At 33.7% G+C, this 20108-nt stretch overlaps 1 protein-coding gene across 1 annotated transcript in view; it reads left to right on the forward strand.

The window, feature by feature from the left end:
- tzn (hydroxyacylglutathione hydrolase tenzing norgay) overlaps window positions 1-20108 on the forward strand; it is a 38582-nt gene that overhangs the window by 14687 nt on the left and 3787 nt on the right. The window contains exons 3-6 of the mRNA XM_090375008.1: window positions 6858-6922; window positions 10602-10719; window positions 15452-15557; window positions 15662-15765. Of these exons, the coding sequence (XP_090231134.1) occupies window positions 6858-6922; window positions 10602-10719; window positions 15452-15557; window positions 15662-15765 (393 nt within the window). The remainder of the gene's footprint in view (window positions 1-6857; window positions 6923-10601; window positions 10720-15451; window positions 15558-15661; window positions 15766-20108) is intronic.

Raw genomic sequence — 20108 nt, forward strand, 5'->3', positions numbered from 1 at the left:
ATATGCCCTAATGGTGAAAAAAGGTCAGGTTACCTCCACTTGAATCCCATGGGAGCTTGAACCCCTCCTGAAATGGAGGGGTTAACCTAACCTTTTTTCTTTAGAATCATGGGTGGACTATCGCATAAATTGTTTATTAACAAAATATTAATTTTTTATTACTGTAATTTTATTTTTAAGGTAAGGTTACGAAATATAACGAAAAATAAAGAAACCTTTTCCTTTTTTCGTAACCAAACCTAAATCAACAGTATAGTAAAAACACTCATGAACTCCAAAAATATGCTTCTTAATAATGAGAAAAAAACATAATGAAGAATATAAAAATGAACAGAACAAAACTTTTATTAATTTAGTTTTCATCAAAAAATCAACCAATGTTTTATTTTCCTTACAAATTTCTTCCATCTTTAAAAGATTCATCGGTACTATTACGTGTTTACCGTTCATCACAAAACTATTATGCACTTCTTTACTCATAAATACACATTATAATGCCAACCAGTGACTACACAGTAGCTTGTCATCTTTCGCACCCACCACCAATCATTTCATCGTTTGCCATGCCTACCTGTCAATCAATATATCCTTCTCGATTTCGGCTCCAGACCGATAACACCTACTGTCTGTTTACTGAGCGAGCAGCGCTCGAGTCCTGTGTCAGGAAGCTAATTTTCCATGTAAGTTATCCGACGTTTCTTGTCGTTCTCGTGTTGGCTTTCTTTACCTTAGCCAGCTGCTCATTTCCCATAGGTCATTGCTCAGCTTTGGTTTCCATGTTATAGCTTCTGCTCCAAACAAATATAATGTCAAATATTGCTTGACATTTAAATCTAAAGAACTTGATTATTTGCTGGAGGGGTTTGACTTCTATTTGCAGAATGTTAGTCCTGGATCTCCTGTTCCTGACTGGGTCCTTCACACATGGGCCTTTGGGAATGAGTTGGAATGCTGTGCACTTGATGAGAAATCCAAATTGAGCATTAACCTTCATTTCTTTGATCTCTGTGACTTCGAGTTGCTTCATCAGGTGCACAGTTTTATGTCCCTAGACATTAGTTATATATAATTTGTATTAGTTTTATATGAATATGTCCACGAGACATATTCGCCTCCCATATTAATGCATTATTTGGTGTTTCTTCTCAAATTGAAAGATTGTATATTCTAGTTGTTATGGAAAGCTGATGTTCCATTATTTCTGCTATTCCATCTGCATATAATGAGATATGTCAGTATGGAACATTTGGCATTTATTTGTACACTAACATCACATGTTAAAGAAGAGTTTAAAATAATATATGCATGTCGTACAGATTCCATCCTAATTTGAACTGACAATGAGAGAAAGTTAATGGAGATATTCTAATATTTTTAATTCTTTTAAGCATAAAATATATACATACATACACACAGTATAAACATAAGTAGAATATGTAAATTAAGAAATGGTAGCAGAATGGTGACCAGATAAGAAAACAGTCAAATTTGTTTTAATTTATTTTGTTTTACAAGTAAAGGTCATGTTGTTGTGGTCGGTGTTTTTCATTTCTATTTTTATTGGTATTTTGCACAATTTGGCTGTGGTACCATCAAGGAGGACCTGAATTTATTTGAATTGATATTTATTATAATTTTAGAAACATGTTCCTTCTGAGATACCCTATTTCAGTTTAATCTCCACCCTTTGTATTTTCCTCATACCTGATTATCATTCTGCTAACATTTCCTTAATTTACATGTTCTGTTTCATTTCAACATCAATTCATTTTAATGTAATTTCATATTTTATCTTCATTGCTGACAGAAAAAATAGGCTCTCCTTTATACATAAACAACAAGTGTAGCTTAAATCAATATACACAGTAGACTGTCGAAATAACGGCACATTGAGATCGGATATTTATATACAGCCAGATGTCTTGCAGTGCCAAAAAAAGAAAACGGCAAGTCACATGATTACTGTATTTGTTTACGTTTGCCAATTTCAAAGTGAATTCTGTACTGATATTATTATTATTATTATTATTAGCCATATGGTGCAAGGAAGCCTGAGGCTTATACTGCACCAGGAAAAAAAATTTTCTGAGTTACCCTGAAAGAGAGAAAAGTAGAAGGAAATCACCAAGAAAGAGAAGAATGATGATATCCAGCTCAGGACCCTGGGTGTGCCAAGCCCATACTCACCAGATGTAAGCCTCTGGGGATATCATGGATTATACTGCTGTTTTGCATTTCTTTTAATTAAAAACCCCTCACTATGGCTCCTAAAGTTAATAAACCTCATACATAGAAGAAAAGAAGAACAACATTAAAGCTTGGTGACAAATTTGATATAATTCAAACTATTACATTAGGCTCACCCAGAAAGTTAATTCATATACTCATGAGTATTGTGTCTGTAAATTGTGTGTTCTCTGCTCGATTTGCCTGTTTTGCTGGACAAAAAACCCCAGTTTCTGGGGAAAAAATCTTGCTATCTATGCCTGAGACCCACTAACAACCATGGAGTGAAAAAAAGCCTATAAAAGTTCCTCGCGTCATCGACAGGATTCGAACCCAGGCCTTTACCACCCGGTGTGGGGAGGATGGTGATAATACCACTGTGCTACCTGCGCAAACTAAACTTGATGTAATAAAGAAATGAGAAGGGGAATAAGCAGAAGTGTATTAATGGCAGAATATAGCATTGGATCATCAACATGTTTATGTTTTTTATGTGCAGTTAATAAAATGGCATTCTTAATTTCTCTATTTCTTATTTGGCCTCATTATTTTTGCATTAAATACATTTAAAATAAAACTTTCTAGATAATGGGAAATAAGGGCACCTTGAATCCCCGAAGGTGTCATTATTCTGAAAGTCTACTATATCGTGGTATATGTATTAATGAGTTCAAAAAGTGGGCAAGAGGTACTGGTGCAATGAAAACCATATGCAGTGTATATGGAGAAGTACTTTGAATATCTGAAAATATCAACAATGGTTTTCAACATTTTTGATCTGAAATCGTGGTTGCCTTGTGTGGTCACTGGAAGTGAGATTAGTATTGAAGACCTATAAGCTTTGTCAAAAATGGATCCCAGGAGCCACTTATGGCATATACAGATTTGTACCCACATTGGTAAGTTTGGAAAGTCTCATTTATGCATTTCTGTTCAGCACCAAATCCAGGTATCATCGTAAAGGGGGGGGGAGATGCACGCTGACCAGGTTTATGAGTGGTTTTTTTAGATAGACCTACGAATGCTTATACACACATAAATAATGTTTGATTTATTATCTTTATTGGAATATTAGGAAAGCATGTGAATAATAATACATATTAATTACAAAAAATGACAATAATATATTATTTATAAACATTTGGCAATACAACACACTGAGCTTTTTCTTTAATTTTGAATTTTTGGTTAAGGAGCACATGAATATGCCCCTGCCACCTGAATATGCCCGTTTTTGTTCCACATAGATTTATGAATAACAACTACAAATAATTCTCTTGGAATAAGCAAGCTTTGGAGTCATTTCTACTCTGAGTTATGAATGGAGACAGGAAATAGTGCCTTCTCTAAACATTCATTCCAAAAAGCAGTGGCTAGATCCAAAGCAAACCTCATTACCTACCCTGTAAGATACCTTGTACCTACAAAAGGTTTTGCTTTACATATGGCAGGTTACAAATGATACATTTCATTTTGAATGTACCAAATTAGTGTCACTGTAGAATAGATGTAATTCTTACACTGTTGGGGGATGGGATGGCTAGTGAATATTTAAGGTGTTCCGAATATTTTGCACCGTCAGTGTAGTTCCAGCATTTCTAGGCATCACCACCTTTGACTCCCCCTGATGTATTCATATAGTGTAATGTGTTCGTGTAGTGGTCCTAATTTGGAGAAAAGTCTCTAAGGCCCTCAGCACTCAAGGTTTGAAAAACACCTGGCTGCTGCGGCTTTGACTGCATTGTGTTTACATTACAGATTTCTGCTATGCAGATTAGCTCAAAATCTCTAATGCTGCAAAAACCTTTCTTATTTCTACTTCTGGTATTTTCTGTTGTGGATAAGAATATTGGTAGAGAGAGAGAGAGAGGATTCAGCAAAACATAACAGTATTTATTGAACAATAAGAACACACATATAATGCATTTTTACCACACATCATTGTTAATATAGATACTATATGTCTTTTGTAAATCTAAGATTATAATAATTGCAGTAATCCGCTCATAGCTATAATGTAGTTTACACCATTGTTATAACATCCATTTAATGCTCTTAAAATCACTTGACTCCTCAGCCTTTCCTCGTGCTTCCTCACTCACCTCTCTGACTGTCCTTTTTTTGGATTTCCCCAAATCCCGCTTTTATTGTCCAGCATACTCCTAAGCTGTTTATAGAATACTCGCTTCTCATTGGATGCTAAGGGGAGAAATTCACGCTTATGACACTTGGTATTTAGAATGTCCGAAATGCACATCTGCTCTTTGACATTTCCTTTTTTGGAAGTAGTAACACGATAGCATACAGATGTATGAAGTTGCTCTTACTGAGGCCGAAAAGTATTTAACACGAGAGCCACGGTATTTTCTTCTCTTGTCGTCCCACGCTCGCATCTTATACAGAGTAAAACCTTCCCGTGTTTATACTTTTATTTACCTCTCCTGACCTGCGAGCAGAAACAGCTGTTCTCTCATTACACCAATAGGCAGACTTCTATTGCTTCGTTAGAGTGGAAATTTTGCAATCTTTGTTGCCCAACACAATTTCTTTTAAATGGTATTAAATGCTTTTTTCCCTTTGTTGAAAGCTGAGGGCTATTAATAAACGGTACTGAAGAATACCCAGGGTTACAGGAATATGTTAATTTGGTAAATAATTTGCCTTAATCAAATTAAAGAAGGCCTAAATTTACACTATAACATGATCAACAGTTTGTTTAAGCTAAGCTTTTACTGCAAAATGGCCTATGTTGATGAATCAGAAAGCACGATGCTTCTGCTGATAATGCCAGATCTCACATTGAAAGAGTGGTATGAAAAAAATTTTTTTTTTACTCTTTAATAGGAAGTTCTCCCTCATTCAGTATACTTTTTTTAGACCTCACTACCTCTGATTATCATATGTATTCAGTACTTCTTGGATGGAAAGATGCATGGCAACTATGATACAGTCAGAACAATTCCGTGACTGCTGAATACGGTGCTGTTTCTTGTATTCTGTCTATCTTGTGAACTCCTCTGACCATTTGGTCATCCCGGAGTATAAACAGAAAATTAATTTAATTTAATTTAGATTGTTTTTGCTGCTTAAATGCTATCAGATATTACTATTAGGAAATTCAGAATTTGGTGATAAAATGAAACTCAGAGGTAGAAGGGGAATTTATATTCTAAAGTGATGTTATCCTCAAGCCTTTTGCTATTTTTAATAAAAGTATACTGTCTAACTGTATTAGTTATATAGTGCAAGGAAGCCACAGGCTTTTGCTGCATTGGCCAAAAAAAAAAAAAAAATGTACAATTAGATAAGAAAATAAAACAACTTATGCATTTCCCTTCTCACTTAGGTAACTATCCAGTTAACCTTTGAGTTTTTTCAAATTGTCAGCATAAACTACCTGTGAAAGCAACTTGTTCTAGTAATCAACAACTCACTGGCTAAAAGAAAACCTTCTGCAATCCAGTCTAAACCTCTTCCCCTGTAATCTTTTTATGGTCCCTAGTTCTGGAATTCTTTATAATGGTGAAAATTTCGCTTTCATTCGTTTTGCTAACCACTCTTAGAGACTTATAAACCTTAATTAGATCCCCTCTAAGGTGCCCAGTTGCCAAGCTTAGTGTATCCCATATAATCAGTCTTTCTTTGTATGGTTGTCCTTTTGCTGATCTTACAATGTGAGTTGCCCATCTTTGGACCCTTTCAAGAAGTTCAACTTTGGATGGGTTGAGGATTGGGAATGTAGAAGAAAGTTCTGATACAAGATTTGTGATGTAATATGCTTAATATTAAGAAAGGTTAGAAGTTAAGGTTACTCCAAGTAAAAAAAAAAAAAAAAAAGGTAAATGCATTGTCTAGAAATTTTTTGTATAGAGTGATTCCCAGCACTTAGAAGAAGAAAAATCTGTGTATGTGTTAAATTGTTTTATGCTACATTATGATTGTTGATTATGATAACTGTTCATCAGTTGTATATGGTCTTGGAATATAATCATTACAAGAACATACACAAAGTTTGTATTTTGACTAATAAGGAATTATAATATTAGTTTTAAATTTAATGGACAGTTATTGTAAACCTTCTTTGGACTATATGCCAAATTTTATAGTTTTTTATACTATGCTTTTTTTTTATATTAGCATTGATGACAAGGGAGCTGTCATTATCATTTGGTCATGGGTCAAAGTAAGGAACCCCTGTTTTTCCCATGCCAGTAAACCCCTAAAAATCTTCAAGGTTTTTTGGAAACTTAACATTCTATTGATCACTGTAATCAAAACTTCTTTTGTTCATGTGCATTAACATTTGTGCCCCCATCTTGAAGATGCTTTCACTCAAATGCCTACATAAAAGAAAGGCACATCAGGAAAAACATAATTATGATCCCAAGATATTTTTTATTAATTGCACATAAAATTTAAAGCTAATATTTTAATTCCTTGCTAAACTTACTGAGTAGCCCTCATAGTTAATTATTAAAGTAATATGTTACATTACTTCTTAAAACTTGATTGACTAGTGATATTATTATATAACTCATTATTCTGCTTTTTTTAAAAAATACTGCACCAGAACAATTACATTCTGGTGCAGTTTATTTTGCACATCTCACTCTTTTTTTTCATCTTGATAGGTTTTACAAGCTGTAAATAAACAAGGGGTCAAACTGACCACAGTACTTACAACTCATCACCACTGGTAATTTCATTACTAAATTTAATTTTTGAAATTTCTCCTTCTCTCTATTTAGAAAAGCTTTGTTCTTTTTTTTTTTTTTTTCATTGTTGTATTTGATATGTTAAATTTACTTAAATGCTGTCAGAAATTATTTTCTTGACCATATTCATTATAAAATATAATATTGTTTAGTGCAATTGCATCATTTCTGCATAGTTGAATTTTAAGACAAACCAAAGTTTGTACATAAGGCATCATTATTATAACATTTTGTTTTGTGAAATCCTCCACAACAATTTACCTTCCTCTTATACTTTCAACTTTTCCATTAGAGAAGTCTACTGTTACTTATTACTTTAAAACAATACCACTCAGATGGCACATTTTTTAAGCTATTTGGGCCTCTCATCAGTGGATGGATAGATACCCATAGGTATAAGAGCTGATGGCCCAATTGTGACTTATTTACATAATATGAGAGATGCAAAAAGTGCACTTCTTAGACTAATCAAGTTTTAGAGAATTTCTGCTGAAATTTTATTTATTGTATAATATTATCATATTTATGCATGAACTTCTCTATTTTTATGAGAAGTACATGCATTTTACTAAAGGAAAATTTTCAAACATCCCAGTCTATAATTATTCCCTCTCAATTTAAATAATGTCCCCCTGTGTATGTATGTCAGTGACTAAACAAAATTCGCTCAGCTTTTAGTTTAGTCAAACCTTTCAAGGCCTTAAACACTTGATCAGCTCATCCTATAGATACTTAAGCTACAGTTTACAAAAAAAAAAACTAATTCTCTCTTGATAAGAATACCCCTTTATGCCCTTAAACAAGCTGGTCACTTATCTCTGTATCTGTACCAATAGGTCCATATCTTTCCTAAAGTGGGATCTCCAACCTATATGCAATATTTGAACTGCACCATAACCATCGCTTTAAATAATGGAATATTTATCTCTACTGGCAAAGTTCCTATATATCATTGACATAACCCCATGAGCTGTCCTAGTAGCCTGTTTACACTGTTCAGAAAACTTAATATCAGATTGGATAGATATTCTCAGGTCCTTTTCATTATCTCAGTCTTGAGTTGGTAGTACCTTAGTAGTACATTACTCTAGGATTACTGCTATCCAGCTGCAAGACCTTGCATTTTTCAGTATTAAACCTCAGTTCCCATTTCTCAGCCTAATTCAAATAATTTATTCAAGTCTTATTGAAATAGCACACTCTTATTACTGCCATTAACTATCCTGCCCTCCTTCATATCGTCAACAAATTTAGACTTTAAACTCGAAATATCTACATCAGTAGGCACCTGCGAGGAGACCTGATTTGAGGTATTAATGGTTTTTCTACATTGTTTGACACATAATGGCCTTTAGTGCCATAGACTCTAAATCTTCCAACAAACAATATTAATGGCTTTAAATGCTGATGGTATCCTTACTCTTTCTCAGATGACACAAGGGGACAAGGGGACAATTTAAACAAAAGGAAGGTTGTAGGATAGATGTATAAACATTTTTTTTTTTTTTTTTTTTTTTTTTGCTTTCACCCAGATGGTAATTGATATTGGGAACAAACTTTCATCTGGTATTGTGAAATTAGGTAGTTTGAATAAATTTAAGGAAGGCTTAGACAAATTATTAGCAAGTATGGACAGATGATGTAGGTAGCTTTTATCTTAGCCAAGAACCAAATCCTGTGGGACTCCACTTATAATATTAGTCCATGAAGAATAGTGGCCATTTATGACTATTCTATCTGTCTCCTATTGCTTAACTGTCCATTTATTCATAGTAATAACTTGCCCTTAATGGCACATTGTCCCAATTTATACAACAGTTATTCATGTGAGGCTGTATGAACAGCTTTCCTGAAATCTAAGTGAATTATGTCAAAGTTTTTTTCTTTCTTCGTTCAGTTCTTTACTGATATCCTCATAGTAGCTGATTATTCAGACATATCCTGCCCTTAACAAAGCCATTCTGTGATTCCCTTACACCCTCACCCGAATCCAAGGATACTCACATTATAACAGAGAAAGATTTGTATCTTTGGTAATTTGCATCTTTTGCTGACTCCTTTAATATAGATTTCATCAGCTTGTGGTGCCTTGTTCTCTTTTGATTTTAATTTCTAGTCCATTCTCAGTTATCGTAAAATCATTTTACTCCTGATTATTATTAGCCAGACCACTGGTCACATGTTAGGAAGTTTTTAACTTTAAAAACTTCCTAACATGTGAGTCTGGATGCAAAATTATTCAGCTTAACAGTAGCCAGTTTGGGATCACTGATACCACAGATATCAAGTAGGCCAGTATGGTTGATTCAGTTCCTTTTACTCTTAACATAAGCAGAGAAATACTTGTTACTGTTCTTTGCTCTCCCATAGCTAAAAACTTCTTAATAATCTGCCTTAGCATGTCTAACCCCCTGAATAACTTTATTACTGACTAATTTACATTTACTGTAGGATTCAAGGTCCACTGATAATTTAAAATTGTAATCATCCAATACATCTTTCTGCTTTGCCACTAAGGTCATTGGCTATTTTGTTATCCATTGTGGTCTGTACCTTGAGAAATATGTTTTTTTTTTTGGTATAAAAAGCTTAGTAGCTTCTAGAATAACTTCTTTAAACATTTCTAGTTTAGCATTTGTATTTATTAAAGTTACTATTTGTTCTTACTGAAAAGGCTATTTACCCAGGTTTTTTTCTGTGGCACGTGACTGCTGCATATTGCTGCAGAAAGACCTGATTCATTAGGTCTTTCTGCATATATAAAATTATCCCTAAGTAACCAGGAGCATTTGTTAGGCACATTCGCATGTATTCTAAACCACCTATCATCTTTCCATTCATCCACAAGTAATAACTTGACTCCTAATGGATAGATTTTCATTAAATTTTATGTTTTCCTCTTTTAGAAAGGTTTATCAAGCCATCCCAAATTTCATTAATATCTGGCCAGTATAAATTTGTCCCTCCATCCTGATCTAATAACTCACCTCTTAGTGAATAGATTTTCATGACATTTTATATTTGGCTCCTTCAAGGTGATTTGAAGGAGCCTTCCCAAATTTCATTAAAATAAAACAATAGAAATCCAGCAGATATTATTATTTTAAGCATGTCACATAGGCTGTTCATATACTGTATATTGTAGCTGAAACATTGGATATTGTGTTTGTTGCTGTGGAGCAGTGCTTCTCAAACTATCTATGGTGAAGGACCAGTTCCTTTTATTTCCAATCCATCGCAGACTGGTACTTTTGTAAAATACAATTGTCGCGGACCAGTAACACTGACGACAAATTTCCAATTCTTCGAAGACCGGTAACAAACAGTTCATGGACTGGCACTGGTCTGCGGCCACTCATTGAGTAGCACTGCTGTGGAGGAATGAATGGGAAATATGGCAGATGCACAAACACAAAATGCTCTCAGGTTTTGCATAAAAATTGTTGCTTTTTGATATATTTTTTTTATTAATATATATATAAATCATGAATTATTACTATTTGTTAATGGGCTGAAATGTAATGCCCTGTGCACATTAACTAACTTATGGGATACTTCTATACAAGAAGTTTTGCATATACCCAACTTGTACACTTCTTGCATAGATTTCTTGACTCCTTTTGTGATCAGTTTTTTTCTGAAAAACTTTTTTATTTTCAGGGACCATGCAGGAGGAAATGATAAACTAGTGAGTAGAGCAGCTAATTTAGTGGTGTGTGGAGGAGATGACAGAGTTGGGGCTCTTACAAGAAAGGTTAAACATGGAGATCAGCTTAAGGTTTGTTTCTGAGGAAAGATGCTTTGTTAACTTTATTAGAGAGAGAGAGAGAGAGAGAGAGAGAGAGAGAGAAAGGACTTATGTTTCCTTTAATTGTTTTATCACTAAATTTTTCTCTGCTTTAAAAGTTAAACAAAGAAAAGTTTTGAATGACATTTCTTTCTCATGATTTGTTTCAAATTATTGAAACAAAATGAATATTTTTCTTCAGGCTGTTGAAAAACATGCTGGAGACAGGTACGGTTACTACAAAATATTGATTAAATTGGGAGATCCAAAATCCTCTTTTCTCTTCCAGTTTTGGCACTTTAATACTTGCATATGTTGTGTTTATATTTTGCATAGCATATTAATATTTAATGCTGCCTTTAATTGATGGAAATGTTGAAAATTGCATCACCACTGCTATCTATAATAGTGTTCAAATGAAACAGATGGAATAAAAGGTTGGGTGTGCATGATATGAATTTCTGCACCTACAGAAAAACAGTGTTCTTTAGAACTGATATGCAATAAATGCAAGGGAGTAATACTGGCTGTAATTTGAATTCTATGAACAACATAGATGCATTAAAATGTGTCCGTCATGCATGTTTTGAATGCAGAGGGAAAATTTTTAAGCCACCTGAGGATGGACTGTTTGAAATTTGCTGTGATCTTCTAACGGTATAAGAATTTCACACAGGGATGGTGGTTGTCTGCAGGGCTGTAGTAAAGAGTATACTATGCAGGTATACACCGAATACCCTCTGGATTTGTTTAGGTGAATAGCATATACCTTCTAGTTTATTGAAAGACTTGAAAAAAAACAAATATTATTAAAATATTTACTGAAAATTAAAAAATAAATTTATTAGAATTTGATTCTTAGGCAATAAATATATAATTTATTACTTTTTATATATATATATGCCATATATATATATATATATATATATATATATATATATATATATATATAGTAAATATATAGTTTTATTATTTTTAATATATATGCTGTATATATAAGTAAGTAAATATGCAGTATATCCTGGAATTCAATTATAAGCTTACTGAAAAGGCTATTTACCCAGAAAAGGCTATTATGCACAGTATACTCTGCTTTTCTTAACATTCATAGAGTATACATTCTGCCAATTTTACGACTACAGCATTTGGTTGTCTGTAACAAGTTGCTCCTCATTGTTACTTCATGAAAAATATATAAAAGAAATTTATACAGCCAGGCTCAGTTACAGCAGTACAGTTAAGAAGAGCTACCTATAGTCCTGGCCTGTCATCCTGATACTAGTACATCTTTGCTCTCCTGAATACACTCAAATCATTTCTTTCAATTAAATTGTGAGGTGAAGAAGACCATCATTTACACCTGATAAGAATGATATTTCAGTGCCATAGTTTGCTTAATTTTAAAAAGATGCATTCTGAACAGTCTATTCCAAAGTTTTGAGGCATAAATGAACTGGTGTGTAGGTACATACAGGTGTACTTATATTCAATGTCTATATTTTATATGAATTGCTTTTATATATTTTTCATATTTTTGGACTGCAATTTCCATTGATATAGGCATTGCTTCTATTTGTTGTTTAAGTAATTATGTTTTTTTTTTTTTTTTTTTTTTGTTATAGAATATATGAAAGACCATATATGCAGTTTCACCACTGAATATGTGTCCATAATGTGCATTCACTGCTGAAAGTATAGTGGTTTTGCTAGTTTTCACTCATTTAAATAGGTCTGAGGAAAGCATATTGTTCTTGACTGGGAGAATTCTTAAATGCTACTTCAGTTGGGTTTGTAATTAGCTAATGTAATTAGCAAGTATGTGTGTTTATGGGCTTTTTCAGCCCATAAACACACATACTTGCACACACGTAATTCATGCAGTGCATTATGGCCTTAGATGCCAATGTGCCACATAAACAAAAATTAATATATATAATTTTTCAAATACTTTTAGTAAATTAGAAATTGTAAAAATATGAGCATGTTTTCATTAGTTAATGCTTCATCATATGTTTTCACTAGTGAATAGTAAGTCTAAGCTAAGAATCAAACTGCTGGCCCATGGGTCACTAGTGGATCTCTAATGTATGAAGGGCATCCCTCAAGTGTTGTCAACTTTCACAGATTATCATTGTTAAACCTATATAAAAATAATAGTAAATGGTGATGATACTAATATATGATTTAAATAAAATTCATAAATTATACACACTTTCATAAGTGTTGTTGATGCAGACAGGTATGGTTACTACCTGTAACCTTGAATTTTTGTGCAAGGGGAAATACATTAAAATATTTAATATATTTCTTTTTGCTGATGAACTGTGTGCACATTAATGTGGCTCATCATCCCCTGAGAACCATTTTTGTTACCCACAAGCACTTCAGAGTTTAACACTCTTGGTCCTAGAATTAATGTATATGTTACCTGGTTAAAGTGTGATTATTATCAGTTTTTCACATTGCTTAACTTTTTTATTTATATATGTATTTGCACACGTCATGTGGACTACTTCTATGTCAATTTTTGTAACTGTTGTTGATCCACTTGTAGTTTTTGAGGTGTTAATATCAAAATATAAGTAACAGAAGAACACATTAAGCATATAATACTGTATGAATTGGAATAATGCAACTAAAATCTTTCAAGACTCATGTGGTGGGCAAGTTTTAAATGCAAAGAAATGCCAATGGTGATTCCAGAAGTTCAGGGTCTGGTGACTTATAGCTTAACTATAGATGTTCAGGATGACCTGTTAAGATCAGTGATGACTTCCTGATAGACACACTTGAAGAAGATCCTGCTGTAACTGTCAAGAACTTACCTAGAAACTCAATTCAATCCATTTCACTGTTCACTGCAGCAGCTGGTAAAAGTTTAAAAACTTGGAAAATGAATCCCACACATTGTCACCAGAAAATCTGAATGATTGAGTAAATGTTTGTACTTCACTGCATTGTTGTGAAATATCATCACTGGGGATGAAAGAGCAAGGCTTTATCACAGTGTTGCGCATTATTGCCAATCAGTTAGTTTCCAGAGAATTTGCTACATCAAAGCCAAGATGCTATCTTCTCGTAAGGAAGTTTTCACTGTGCATTTAGTGAGATATTTAGAGGCGTTTTTTTTTTTTTTTTTTTTTTTCTTTCTTTCTTTTACTGTTGGAATGAAATAAAAGCATCACAGCTGATGTCTACAACCAGAAACTTCCAAGTCATAGAGAACAAGGCAAAATATATGCTTGTTTAAAATATGATTTGATGTAGTTGATTTTAGTTTGAAAAAGAGAGGAAAACACATTACTTATGCAATGGCTTGACTTGATATTTTTATATTTTAACCAGTGGAAACATTAAATATGCATTCAGTAGTGAAAGTACACATTTTATGAACATTAACCTTAATCAAAACACACACAGATTGAGTTAAAAATTAGTAGTCAGTCAATATTTCTGAGTTCTGTGGAAAAGTATAGAAACTACATTATTTAATAAATCCAAACATTTATAGCCATATACAGTGGCAAAACTACCATATCATTACATGGGGGCCCCCTTAAAAGTTGAGGGTCTTGTGACATGCTGAAGGGCAAGGGAAGGTCTGACATGAATCTTGGTGGGGGCAGAATTTGTGGTTTTCTTACTACTGACCACATAGAAAGATATGGTGGACTTAAATGACATCCTTTAGTGTTAATGTATGAGAACCATATTTTTCACATTTTTGTATACTTTCAAATATAACACAATTGCTTTTGACAAATTTTTAAGTTATCACTGTTTTTGTGTTTTCTACAGTACAAGATTTTTAGAATAGACAAGATCTTTTAAATTTTCCCATAGAAAAACAAAAATAATTTGCAGAGATTCTGATGACCTGTGCAGGCCATGACTCCTGAACCACTTGTTTAGTAATATTTTATTTAGGAATTTTCTAACTTTGAGGAAATAATGTTCATGAACACATTCTACATGAAAAAGAAGTAATTTCCTTCATTTTTAGGATAAGAAAAATGTAACATTGATAAATAGCCGTCTGAAGCAACATTTGCAACAGTCCCCTCGGAGCAGATTACAGTTACAGCACACATCACAACAGTCTCTGCTACATTGCCACGGCTGTATCCAAGGGTCAGGTGAACGTAAGCATGCTCTATGAATATATTTAGGTTCCTTGATGACATGAAACAGCTGTTGCTCAAACACATTAATAAGCTTATAAAGTTGATGTGTAAAATTCACTCTGTTATGACCATTTAAGTTAATATTTTTCAAAAAAAAAATCTTTCAATTGTCGTTACAATATTTTTGTTTCACAGCTTAATGACCATGAAACAAAACAGATAACTGAAAAATATTCATAAATACTTATACTAATGAGTTGTACCTTTGGAAATAAAGTTCCATGCAACCAATACATAATGTAACAAAAATTTTGGTAATGATAAATTGGTTAAACTATAATGTGCAGATTAACAGTCTTTTATTCACAATTGATTGGTTTATAATTTGTGAATAATGCAAAGTTCTGAACACTGTGAAATTTTGTGAAAAAAAAAAATAGTATTACAAAGAAAATATTTTAATTTCTACCAAAATGTTTTGCATTAAATTATAAAATTTTTATTTTATTTATTATGTTGCTGCACTAATTTAATCATGTAATGCTTCACGAATTTTCTGTTTTAGCTGTAGAAGTTAATTAATATTTAAATTTCTGTAGCTTGGTTCCCTAAACATCAAATGTCTATCAACTCCTTGCCACACTAGTGGACACATATGCTATTATGTCACAGGACCTGAAGGTCAAAATCCTGCAGTTTTTACAGGTAACTTTTATGCTGAACTGTGTAAAAATAGATTTATATTGAATTTACAAATACTTGCTAGTTTAAGAGACATATTCAGCTGCTAATTGATATTGTTATTTTAGGTGATACTTTATTTGTGGCTGGTTGTGGAAGATTTTTTGAGGGAACTCCTGATCAGATGTATAAAGCTTTAGTGGAAATCTTGGGATCTTTACCAAACAATACAGTAAGATTTATTCTTTCCTTCTGTTTTTGGGTTTTTTTTTTTTGAAATTTATATTACTTGATACACCCGCATAGCAGAAATATAAATTTCCAAAAAATAAATTTTTTTGACTTTTTGCACTGAATTAAATTATAGAAGGGATGGGACAAAATAATATAAACAGCTGTGATAATAGTTGTTACAGGTATGCACTAATATGGTGTTGGGCTAACCTTTGCTATTAAAACAGCTTGTATTCTACACGAAATAGATTTAAATAAATCTTGAACTGTCTTAAGAGGAATTTGGACCATTCTTTATGGAGGAACATTTCAAGCTTCTTGAGTAATAAAGGGAGGAGAATCTGCTTCTCACTCTCCTCTCAAAATATGTCCACGGTGGCTCAATAACATTAAGTCTGGTAATTGTGCAGGCCATGGAAGTGCTTAATCTCAATTTCATAGCCCTCAAACCAAGGTTGGGCATATTTGGTTATGTATTGCCTAGAGGAGACACTATGAGGCAAGGGAGTGGATGGAGCGCCGTCAGTGATCGGTCATTACCATGAGTGTGTTACATACTTCAAAAAAGCAGTACCAAATGTCTTTACCACTCATTTTGTTATTCGTCACCAACATCTTGTTACAAAAAATCTCAGAAATTACCTGCACAAGTCATTATGCATTGTCATTTTATTTATTTATTTCGTATGATGTGATCAATACACGAAGGAACCAGTTTTTTCTTGCTTCCTTCGTGTATCGTGGCCGGGATATCCAACCAACCGGTTGGTTCGGCACCATCATGATATCCAGCCCGAGGCGGGAATCGAACCCGCGACCTTTGGGTTGCTGGGCAGGCACTTTACCTACCCGGCTAGCCCGGTCGGCATGCATTGTCATCATTGCAGTGAATAAAATTAAAACCCATGCTCTCAGTGATCAACTATTCCAGAAGCTCTGTGTTGAGGATGATAAGGATTTTAAACATTTTCTGCTTCATTTGCAGCATATTCATCTATCAAAAAGAACTGTGTGAAATGCTTTTATGACTTTTTTTTTTAACACTTGTGGAGCTTTTTGAAGACACGAATACTTTGCTCAGTGATGAACTCAGAGAGATAAGGGCATAACATTGCTTATTTATCAGAATTATTTGCAAAGTTCAGTGAAATGAATTTGCAATTGCAGGGAAATGAAGTCAATCTTATTAAGGCCAAATCTGTCGTCTCTACGTTTATTTCAAAGTTAACTTCATTCCAGCGTAATATAGATCATCGAAAGCTATACCAATTTCTGAGCCTGCCTAAGCTAGAAGAGAAAGGTGGGATACAAGGTGATGATCTGCAAGTTTTTTTCATGACCATTTGAATGTGCTGCATAAAGATATGTCTGAACAATTTGAGGATCTTCTTTTGATGGAAATTCCAGATTAGGTGATAAATCCTGAGGATACTGATACTGAGGAAGTTGGTGTAGTATAGGAAGAACTAATTGACAAACATCATATTTGATGGAATATGGTTTTAGTGTGGTCCACCAGATATTGGGAAACTGGTATCACTTCATCATGCCCATCTGTTGCAGTAAGAAGTTATTGAACAGTGAAGTAGTTACTAAATGTAGTATCTAAGCTCTTGCTAAACAACTATCAGACTTTGAAAAGTTGGTATCACTGGATAAAGTACATCAGTTTTGTTGAATTAATTAAACTAAAAAGTTTTAATTGTGTTTGGAATAAATGTGCAATTAATTATTACTGTTTTGAATTTTATTATGTTATCTTCCTTGGTGGGTGGTGCAAACTGCTAGTCTGAATAATGCTTTTTATAGGGTGGGGTATTGGGGCACTGGAGATGAGTTTATGGAAACAAGGGGGCAGTGGCCAAAAAAGTCTGGGAACCACTGCATTAAACGAATCTGCAGTTTTAGTTACCAATTCCGCTGCTAAATGTGCACCAACAGTTTGACCTCTTTAGAATCCAGACCGGTTGGTCACTTTCTTCATCAACTTTTGTTGTCTTTCCTTCACAGTACTATCTGCAAGAAACACACACACACACACAAAAAAAAATAAATAAATCATCACTGCATGTTCATAAATATGTTTTAGAGCCGTTACAAAAACTACTTTTTTCCATCACTATACATTTATGTTTTTGCTTAGCATTTATAGCTAAGTTTATGCAATCAGTCCTTTGTCACTTTTGCTTATCAAAAGAATAAGCTAACTCACCAGTATTAAGCCAATGAAAATTTTATTCTCTTCAATGGATTAATATGAATTGGATATAACCCTAATAGCTTTATACTCTTTTCTTAACATACATATGGTGGGGAAAGGAATAACAGTGGTAATGTTTTTTTTTTTTTTTTTTTTTTATACCTTTCTCACAAAAAAGCTTTGTGTGAGTCTTTTGAGGCCTAGATTCTTTCCACAAACTTTTGAGCTTTGCATTGGCAGCAGTAAAATCTTTTAGTGTAATGATGCTTCCCCAACTAGAATTTGATGGCATTTTTATAGTTTCTAGCATTGGATTATTTATTAAAGATGCAGATTTTCGCTTTAACACTAACCATGCAGAAGCCTTTAGAAGATACGAATAACTGAATCTTAAGGAAAGGTTGCCAGTGAGACAAGTGTCATGTTTGTTTCATCACATGAACTGACTGTTTAGAGAAAGCAGACACTGTTCTTCACATGTCAGAATTGCTTTATGACACTGATTTTGTTTCAGTTATCTGATGTCACCTATGGAGTAGTCATGTGCACCAACATGACCACTCCATGGGCATGTTGTTGCTACTACAAATAAGGCTGAAGGTCAACTATAGTTGGGAAAAGTTTCAGCTTACTACCAATGCATGCTATATTTCACTCCATTATTTTAGACTATTCTTTATTTACCCAAATACAAGTTTTTGAAGGTAATATTAAAAATCTTTTATCTGTATTTTATTTGTGGGGGTGGGGGCTGGAAGAGATTCTTGTAGCAATACTTTTTTGTGGCTATATGATGAACTTCTAATGTAGGATGGGATTTTCATAATTTTTTTAAAATGTAATTATTGCCACTATGAAGATACTTATTTTTATAATCCTTATGATAATTTTGATGAGAAAGAAAAAATTTAATGCAGCTCATCATATGTAATCACATTGAAAGTTTGTTATTATAGAAAACTACTAGGCGCCTCCGTGGCCAGGTGGGAAGGAGCAGCAGTGCGTAGCACATGCTTCTTGATTAGACCGGGGTTCGAGCCCGTCACCACCAAATACGGAGGATGCGGAAAGGTCAAGGAATTACCACCGCATATCCCGGAGCAATATGGCCTTAGTTGCTAATGCTCCTAAAATCCAAATAACTAACTAACTAGAAAACTACGTGCTCTCAACATCTGCTTATGCTATGAAAGTTTTTTTTTTTTTTTTTTAATAAATTACTACCCCTGAGAATATATTGCAGTGGGTATAACATCATTGACCGTGAAAAAAATTCAACAAAAATTCTCTGCTGGTAGCCATGTTATGAGCTTGTAAGAATTTTTAGGTTTAAAAATCAGCAAGCATGGTCAAATTGGGTTACTACTTTTTTTTACTGCTACTTCGTTAGACTACTCCGTAGTCTAACGAAGGACCCTTATAATGTCACTCGGTTGTCTGTCTGTCCATCCATCTGTCAGTTATCTGACAGATGGATGGACAGCATTGTATCTCTGGAACCACTCAACCTATTGACTTGAAATTTTGCATGGGTTTGTACATCATGTGGGCCAACATAATGCCACATTGATCATTGTTGACAAAAGTTAGTCTGAGAAATGGGAGGGGTGTAAAATGTGGGGTGGGGGACAAAATTGCCGTGAACAACCTAAAGCTTATTATACACCATTGGAATGAGCTCAATGAGTAGGTTTAAAATATTTTTTAAATTAAAAATGGCAGTGCCAGACAGGAAAATGTGATTTTCCTGTCTGGAATTTGTGTTCTCCCCCCCTCCTCTATTTCCGTCACTAATGGAACTAAAATTTTAAAAATCACATTAGTTACATGTTATTCGATGCTTATCAAGGGAAAACTATTCCAATTGAAATCTATCATTTACTTTTCCTGTTAAAATTAAAATAAAAAAAAACAAACAAAAAAAAAAACAATTTTTTATTGCACTTCGATAGTGCACTTCTTTGTACTAAGTAACTCTCCTTTTGGTGACAGAAAGGTTGCTAAATAGTTAGTTAATAATTCTATAAAGGTTATTTATAAATTTTGCGACAAGAAGTATTTTTTAACAATCTTCAAAGTTGGAGTTGTCCCAGCAAGGAGGTACTCAGAGAACCAGTGTTGAGGTGGCAGTGGTGGGGAGG

This window comes from Mastigoproctus giganteus, chromosome 6, assembly GCF_048544385.1.
Source record: "Mastigoproctus giganteus isolate SK-2022 chromosome 6, ASM4854438v1, whole genome shotgun sequence".
In the NCBI taxonomy this organism is placed as follows: Eukaryota; Metazoa; Arthropoda; class Arachnida; order Uropygi; family Thelyphonidae; genus Mastigoproctus; species Mastigoproctus giganteus.